Source organism: Nelusetta ayraudi, unplaced genomic scaffold (assembly GCF_046127955.1).
Source record: "Nelusetta ayraudi isolate G7.1 ecotype Tasmania unplaced genomic scaffold, CSIRO-AGI_Nayr_v1 ptg000034l, whole genome shotgun sequence".
Taxonomy (NCBI): Eukaryota; Metazoa; Chordata; class Actinopteri; order Tetraodontiformes; family Monacanthidae; genus Nelusetta; species Nelusetta ayraudi.
In genome coordinates this window covers 3,078,751-3,087,500 of record NW_027466084.1, presented here as the reverse complement: position 1 = coordinate 3,087,500, position 8,750 = coordinate 3,078,751, and the positions used below count along the sequence as shown (strand labels likewise).

Here is an 8,750-nt window from a genome sequence, read left to right as displayed (position 1 = left end):
CCAGTCGGTCACTCCTTTTCCTTTCTGTGTTTTAATAATTTCGCTCCCGGAAATCTTTTTTTTTGTTATTTTATGTTAATTAATTGTTTGATAGCAGTTAGGGAAGCCTCGTCAAATTTGGATTTTCAAAATAAAAACTGAAAACAATAACGCAGAGGCTCATCAAAACAAGGTAAAAAAAATAAAAAATAAATAAATAAAAAAAAACGAGTGGTTTGAATAACGGAACAAGCGACTTTCATCTTTAACATTTACTGACACAACATCAAGACTGCATTGAATCCAAGTGAACCTTGGAGACGTTGGCATCCGTGTCGGCCAACCTATTTGAGCGTGTTGAGGCGGGAACGCTCATCAATCTCGCCGTGTTTTGAAAGGCACAGCGTGACTCACCTTCGGCGAGTGAGTGGGTGCACGCCGAGAGGTGAAAAGTGACTCAGTTGTAATGCTGTACATATAAAGTCGCAGTTGGTAACCAAACAAGTAGGGAAGTGGGGGAAAGTTCAAGCGCAAGAAAGGCACACCTACGGTGATGGCAGGTAGGCGGCGACGTGGCTTTAAATACAAAGGGATTATTTTCTGTTTGGGTGAGCTTGAATGATTTTTCGCCTGACTGGGTGGCGCGCTTTGCGTGGCCGATTAAAGACGAGCTGCAAGTTTATTGGAGAGGGGGGTGATTCATTCTAGTGAAATAAAAAACAAATATTTGAAATTTCAATCCGTGCAGCAGCATTTTGCCGTTTATTGAGGAAAATTACTCTTTTTTTTTTTTTTTTTTTGTCCCGTGATGAACTAATTGGTCAAATAAGGCGTGACGACTCATTTTAATAGATCAGTTAATCAGTTAATTAGAGGTTCTTCTTCAACCTGTCTAACTGTCAGTCCACTTTTAGCTCTGTCAAACAGGTCTGTGTGTTTTTGAACCACCGTCCCGCTAGTGTCGGCCATGGGAGTTTTTTCGATGTTAAAAATGTGCCGATGTTTTCAAGAAGAGGTTGAAGAAAAAAAAAGAAAGTAGGTTACTGAGGTTTGATATTTCCGGTTGCGCAAGAGGACTGAGACTGCACCGCCTATTCGCGCTGGGTGTCATTCACATTTTTTATGACTGGGTGAGAATATTGACACCTTGGTTTACGATACTGCTAAATTTCATTCCAATGTCAGCAAAAGTTTGCAAATGTCTTTAGTTCAAAATGTTGCAAAATGTCTTTAGCCTCTATAACGTGAAAGCCAATCGGCGGCAACTTTCAATTCAATTCAATTCAATCCAATAAACTTTATTCATCCCCAAAGAGGCAACTTAAAAGCAGAGATTTCTTTAGATTTCGGCACACGTATTCCAAAAATATTTTTAGCTCAAAGACGCTAAAACAGGCATGGGCAAACTATGGCCCGGGGGCCATATGCGGCCGGTTAAGTTTTTTAATCTAGCCTGTCGAATTTGAAGAATTTATATCAATATTAAGTAAGCCGTCAGATAGCTGTATTGCATCCATTTTTTCAGAGTTTTAAGAGTCATTTCGATAAAGAGCTGAATACCGCGGGGCTTCAACGACACAAATTCCGTAGCACTGCTTCTGTTCACGTTGTAGATGTTTTCTACATATCCCATGAGATACTTTTTTTCCTCCTGTGAGGTGGCTCACCAAAACACTCCATCCATCTGCTCCTGACCCACCAGTCAAAAGGTTGGACCACCCCTGCGCTAAGATTGACTGTACTTCCTTTGACATCAGACTTTGGCACAGGAAGACGCTCATTGATTTTTTTTTTGACATTCAACCAGATCGGAGCATTTCGGTCGGTGCAACGAATGTATCAAAGTTCAGTGGCCAGTCCTACAGTCCACAAAGACTCAAAACGGAGACAATTCGGTGTGAGTGTGTGGAGTGTACCTTAACGGCAGGTGTTCCTGGATCTTGGTGATGAGGCCCATGCTGGGATCTGAGCTCATGTACATGGTGGCCAGGATTGCAATCACCACAAAGAGCCAGGAGGAAGGGCTGGCTGGGTACACGCCCTTGATCAAACTGTTCTGTGGCCACAGGAGAGGGAAGATTAAGCGACAAACTGAGCGAAATCAGGAGCCACCGTGCGACCGACTGAAGAGGCCCAAGGAGAAAACACAACAACACAGAAACCAGCATCAATCTTTTGAAACGCCGGAACATTTTCGCCGCATCATAGGGCCGTGCAGGCCAGAATGCAAGGCATACAAGGCCTTGCACGGCAGGGGATGTGTACAATAGCAGGTAGTCAAGGGTGCTTGTTTCCCCCTGAGGCAACAAACACATGTCAATGCATGTTCAGAAAAAGGCTGGGCACGCTTCACTTAACACACTTGGAACGTACACCCTGTAATAAAGGAGCCTGCTCACACAAAAAAACACCCAACCTCCTCATCCATACTGTCCTATACTTGTACCTTCAAAGTAAAAGCCTTTTTTAAAAAAAAATATATTGTATTGATTTTTCATGAACAAACAGGCAAACAGAAATCCACACAGCACAGCCCTAACAAAGTTGCAGTAAATAAATAAAAATAAATCTGGATGCATATACACTGATTACGTCAGAGCCACGTCAAGGGAGTAAAATCCTTTTTGTACACGTTTTTTCCATATACAAAAAGGTTTCCAACATTGCGTAAGGTTCTTATGCATTTCCAGTTTTATTTTGAAATCTGTTTTCCCTGTTGTTGGTGCCTTTAGTTTTGCTTCCTGCCCTCGATTAGTTCCACCTGTTGGTAATGACCTGACGTGTTTCACCTGTGTCTTGTTTCTCCCGCATCATCTGAACCCTGCCGCACTGCATCACCGCCCCCACCCCCCACTTTGCCAGATTGTCTTTGTTTCCCCCGTGAGCGAGCCTGCGGTCCAGCCTTTGACCATTCAACCTTTCACTGGATCAACCATGTATCGACCTGTGCCTGTTTATAGATTAAAGAGAGGCCGCAGACTGGAACTCGACCCTCTGCCTCGATCCGTTTCCACCTTCCTTCCTGTTCTGCCCATTTCACATTGGCTCCAAGCTGAGAGGCAACTGGGGGGAAAAAAGGAGCCTTACCCTCATGCGGCTGACGCGCTTCTTCCACGATCGCACTCCGGACAGGTAGATCTGGTTGAGGGCCTGGTAGGAGAGCCGCAGGTCGATGCCCTCTGGTGTGATGGTGAACTGAAACGCAACAGCCTGGTGGGCCTCCGCCATTGCTGTGTGGACACACATGTAAAGCCCAGTGTTGCTAAGAATGCTAAGGTGACACCTGTTGCCACAACAATTCATTCATCCAGCCATCCATCTTCTACACCCACTTCCTTCCTGCACTCAGGGCTGCGGGGGTCTGCTGGAGCCGATCCCGGCTGTCATAGGGCGAAGGCAGAGCGGCACCCTGGACAAGTCGCCAGTTCATCGCAGGGCCACATAGACAAACAACCATTCACACTCACACACACACCTACGGAGAACGTAGGTTTTTGGACTGTAGGAGGAAGCCGGAGAACCCGGGGAGAACCTACGCAGACCTGGAGTCTAACCTGCTACAACAATGTCTTTCAAAGTCAATGAAAATGTACGCTTTATATTTTTTTCAGCCATCGTGGAATAAAACTGCACAGCAGCTGCCACTTATGAGCCAGCGTGGTCCTCAGTGTTTGCCGCCTTTATGAAGGCTGCAGTCGGTGTGACACCACTCAAGCCATTCAATGTGTCACTGGAATGTTGTTGTCCTCCTTCAGCGCTGAGGACACTGGGCCAAAAATGCCCCGACGGTCAAATCCTCTCACTCACCATACACACACACACACAATACCTTCCAGCCGAAATGAGTAGCAGAGATAGAGATTAGCAAGTAAGCAGTGCATATCTGCACATATTTGATGGACTTGTGTCTGACGGACAGAACAGTGCTAAAAATAACACAGAGCAAAAAGATGTTTAAAACCCCCCTTTTAGAAGTTTGTGTCTATGTTCATATTTACTGACAGCAGTTTGCTGCATGCTAATCATTCCATTGAAATAAAGTCAATTTGGGGAATACAGGACCCCAACCAGGCTACATCACTTGGCTTATTTGTATGTAAAAGGTCAATATGGGTGGGTACCAGTAAAAGAGTGCACACATAAAAAATGAATTCATTAACACAGGAAGTAGGGCTACAAAGCAAAAGCAAAAAAAAAAAAAAAAGCTTGTGTTTAATTGATTAGCGCTTCCTAAGATGAAAGTAACCTTTGGTTAATGAGTTCGTTCATGAGAACCAGGTCATGAGTGTGAAATTATTGGGAAGACACTTTTAATAGTATATCGTTAAGAACTTTGTAGTGATGGTCATCCCATGTAAAATATAGTTTCCAAATCAATGTGAAGTGAATGTTTTGAAAGCTCACAGAAAAGTGTAAATGCAAATTATCCTGCTTCCGTCAACTGGATGGACGCAGAGGACAAATGATATTTTTAGGGACGGAAAAGCGACAAGTCATGACATGCTATTAGTATTAGTATTTCTAACATCTTTTTTTTTTTTTTTTATCATTTTGTCTCAGGTGAGGCTAAGGAATAAATCAAAAGAGCAATGACTGTAACAAGCTCCTGCTGTAGGTTGAGGTTCCTTGTTGCCATGGCCGTTACAGTCCGACTTGTGTACAGAATGTGAACAAATAACATTCCTTAAATCGCTGCCTACAGGGCAAGGTGGAGCAAGGTAAAGGAACCGGAGCGTACAGGAAACACGAGCTGAGCTGAGAGTTGTGTGAGGTAAACAGTGATCATGATAATTGGAGGTGGTTGTCTAAAGCTAGTTTCAAAAACGAGCAAAACCGGGCACGTGAAGCGGAGGTCTTCAGGCTGGAGGTTTCAACCGAGGTCATTCCGAAGGTTTTTCAAATGTGAAGCATGATGCAAAGCAAACCTGGAAGAACGATCCAGCTATCTAATTATTTTATACTTATAGCAATATTTAGTAGTACATCACAAACGGAGACCAAATATGCCTCAAATGATAAAAACTTTGAAAATACGCTCTCTAAAATAGATTGGTTTGACTTGGTTTTAAAACAAGGACCGGCTGCTCTGTCAGCAGTGAGGTAGACTACAGGAAAGACGGCTTCCTTCCTTTTACAACTTAGCTGTTTAGTAGTAGCCAGTAAAAGCCGCACATTAAAACATTAACTGATCAATGAGGATAAGAGTTTCTTCAAAAATGTCTTTAGAATTTGACTTCATAATCTACTTAGCTATGAACTTAATAAATATTAAAAGAAAATAAGCAGATTAATTAAACTTCAGTCTAACAGTGATATGACAACACTTTGTTCGAGTGGGCATCGGACACTGTCGTGTGTTGAGGGAAGTGGATTTGAAGCATCCGCCTTTTCTGCCTCTTGAAATAGTTGCAGAGGAACAATCATTAATCTGCTCAATCAGAAGCAGAGACAGAGGGTGTTGCCAAAGCCACCAAGTAGCCAGAAGTATGAAGGCACTACACATTTTTTTTTTAATCTATTTACTTTTTTTGTCCAATTCCTGCAATCCTCTGTCACCTACAGTATTCATAGCGTTCCTGCATAGATTCAAACTAAAGTAAATGTTTAGCCAGAGCTGTGCAGTTCCATGTGACCGTCTGAACGAGGCAATAAATGTCAGACGGAACCACAACTGTTGAGCCCAATATCTTGATTTCTCTCGTTCCTTGTAAATGGACAGAGAAAGAGGGCACGGAAGAATCTTGTGCACATCTTGTGCAACAGCATACAGTCAGGTCCTATAGAAAGTAGGTCAAACATAATCCCTTGTTTCTGCACCCAAGCTCGGTCATCTCTGTTGCCTGTTCCCTCTATTGTTGTGTATTTGTCAACTCTTGCAGATTTCTTTTTGGGACCCTGGTATGTGGGCGGGACTAAATGCAAAGAGAGAGGAGAAAAAAAACAAAAGGGGGTGAAAGTAGTTGATCTGCCAAGTGTGCATTTCCTCGACTTGTTCGGACCTCCAAATGAGGTGCAAAAACAAAGATATACCCGATGCAAAATATCATTTTATGGGGATATAGTACCCAACAATTGAACATGTGCATCATCGCATTCTAAGACTGTACGAACAGGTAGAATTGTTTTTGATATAAGTTGCTCATTTTCTGCAGCAGGCTCCATAGATGTCTGAACTTCTGGCATACTGAGAAAAAGGACACACGAAGAGACTCAACTGTAAGTATTCTTTTCAGATATAATAACACACTTGTAAGTAATTTGGGCTCTTTTGTGAAGAATACAAAAGTGAATTGGGCCTAGCATGTTTACTGTAAAAGAAAACGACCCAAATGTCATTACGATAACTATTTCATGGTTTGTAATACAAAACGATTACTTGTTACATACGGCTAACTTTCATTAGCTCTAATGAGTGGTTCAATTAAAGATTTACGTAACAAAAAAAATAAACAATGGAAACAACATACTACTAACTTTAGCCAAAGCGAAAAATCTGTGGTACTGTGTCACTGTGGACTTCGTTTGAAGCGACCATCTTTCAGGAAGCTTTTGTAAAAAGGTACGGGTAGCGACAATACTGCCTTTTAAATTCGGTACCATGAAACACAACAGGGGTATAGAGCTGGCAAATGTAAACGGCACTGCTTGGAAAAGAAACCAACAAATGCATGTTTGACTACAAGGCGACGAGACTCCGTGGTCAAACCGGTCCGACCTGCCAGGCAGCGAGGGGGCAAAGTGGCAATCAAACCGCAGATGTGTTCAAGTGACAGTGCTCAGAGTGCGAGCGCACGATTAAGGGCGGGAAGAAATGCGCGTAACCGCGCGATTGCGAGAGGTAGCGTGCTTGCATTGCCATGGAGATTTATCGTTCCTCGAATGACAACGGCAATATAAAGTGGATATTCCATAACGGCAATAACATTTTACATTCAAGCAAATCAGCTACGTCTTCAAAGTACGCACCGCCGGATATGTAAGCCAAGTTATGTAATGTTGTCGTTTGAGTGTCGATGCGTGATTATTTCTTACCCCCCCCCCCCAAAAAAAAAATAAAAAATAAAAAAAAACATTCGTATGTTTGTAACGTCAACTTACATAGAAAAGGTGTAAATTCTGACATTTATCTGCGGCTTAGCGATTCAGTCCGAAACAGTTTGAGGAAATACTTTCTCTTCGCGATGCTCCTCCATCACCAACATCGCCGCGTTCACGTCTCGCATTGAACACATGAGCGCGCCGCCACACACACACACACAAAAAAAAACAACCAACGCGAATCCCGACATTTCGGCGGCGCAAGCAATTATTGCACACGAGTAGAAGAGAGTACACTGTAGTAGCGAATCGGCATCGAAGCCCACAGTAATATCACTGTTCCACAGACAAGTGGCCCCATTCATGAGCAGCGCCCATCTTCCCACCGCGGGCGTCGCGAGGAGGCAAGAGGAAGAGCAAAAGAGAGAAACGAGAAGCAAAAGAAAAACGAGTAACTGTGTAATTACCGCAAAAATCGTACCTGAGCAATTTCCCGAAGCCCTACCTCGATGAGAATGCTGATGTGAGAATGCTTGTTTGAACCCCTCCCTTTTTCTCGAGCCCTGCAACACGGCGCAAAGCGTTTCCTTCCTTGGACCAACCAGGCAATCAGTGCGAAGGCACCGGCCCTCGCGAAGATAGTGTGAGAATGAGAAGATGAGGCACTCCTCCGAGCACTTGAAAACGACACGGCCTCAAAGTACTGCGTAAAATGTGGGCGTCGACTTTCGGGCATACCTTTTATCGCAGTTGCCGTAAACTCAAAGAAGGCGGTGGAGTGTGGGTGGTGAGTCCGAGTATGGCGAGGCTTATCTGTCTCTGAAATGGACAACATGCGAGGGTCTCAGAGTCAGAGCTCTTCAATTCCACCGTCTCCTTCACAAAGAACAGTAGGCACACGCCCTCTTCTGACTCGTCACTTTTTAAGAGAAACAAAAAGTTCAGCTCTGCTGGGTAACTAGGTCAGCAGAGAAGTTTGTGGCATGCATGTTTATTGTGTTCCGAGTTTGTAGGTTCTCAAATGCCCACATCACGATGCCAGTCCATGTTTTCCACACAAAAGAGGAAGAAACGTTTTTAACCCCCCCCCCCAAAAAAAAACAAAAAACAAACTCGATAAAACAAAAGACCGCACCTACCCAGAATTTTCCACCATGAAAAAAAAAAGTTACGTTGTGAGCATCTGAAGAGTCACTGAAAATTACGGTTTTGATGACACTTTATTATGAACGAGATGAGGCACACTGTATATTTTGGCCCCAAGCCATTTAGTGTTTTTTTTTTTTTTTTTTTTTTTAAACCAAACACGTCATTGAATGATCCAATCATTTTGAAACAAACTGCATTCTTTAAAACGAAGGGAGAAAAAAAAAATAAAACAGCGTAATGTTTTTTAAAAATGTTTTTTTTTTTTTATGATTTCAGGTCCTCTGTTGACATACGCACTAAAGTTTTGTGCTGTGTTGTAAAGTGGAAAAACTCACAATAACAACTCACAACTTTTGTACATTTTAAGGGTTGAGACAAAAATGTGTTTGTTTATTGAGGAGCTGCGGGTGACCTCAAGTTTTCCAGCTGTTGACCTAACTTCAACCTCACAAATCAGTAACTTTAAGTTCAGTGTATAAAAATGAACCTTTTAGTTCGGAAATAGATCAGGTGTGTACATGTCTAAACCATGCCAGTCTGGTCTCTCTGACTTCATCTCCAAAACATCTCAGATGTGCTGTACT

General features: G+C 42.9%; 2 protein-coding genes across 4 annotated transcripts in view; both read right to left on the bottom strand.

Annotated features, from left to right (window-relative positions):
* The window catches only part of LOC142892356 (carnitine O-palmitoyltransferase 1, liver isoform-like), a 34,882-nt gene extending 27,049 nt beyond the window's left edge, over positions 1–7,833 (bottom strand). Inside the window, exons 1-3 of one of the 3 annotated variants that reach the window (XM_076032470.1) lie at positions 7,756–7,833; positions 3,067–3,209; positions 1,896–2,035 (exon numbers count right to left, since the gene is read on the bottom strand). In XM_076032470.1, the coding sequence (XP_075888585.1) occupies positions 1,896–2,035; positions 3,067–3,207 (281 nt within the window). In that variant the 5' untranslated portion in view covers positions 3,208–3,209; positions 7,756–7,833. Of the gene's footprint in view, positions 1–1,895; positions 2,036–3,066; positions 3,210–7,498; positions 7,678–7,755 lie in introns of those variants that run through there. The other 2 variants (XM_076032469.1, XM_076032468.1) reach the window with 2 other exon arrangements.
* The window catches only part of pih1d1 (PIH1 domain containing 1), an 88,194-nt gene that overhangs the window by 63,604 nt on the left and 15,840 nt on the right, over positions 1–8,750 (bottom strand). The window lies entirely within an intron of this gene.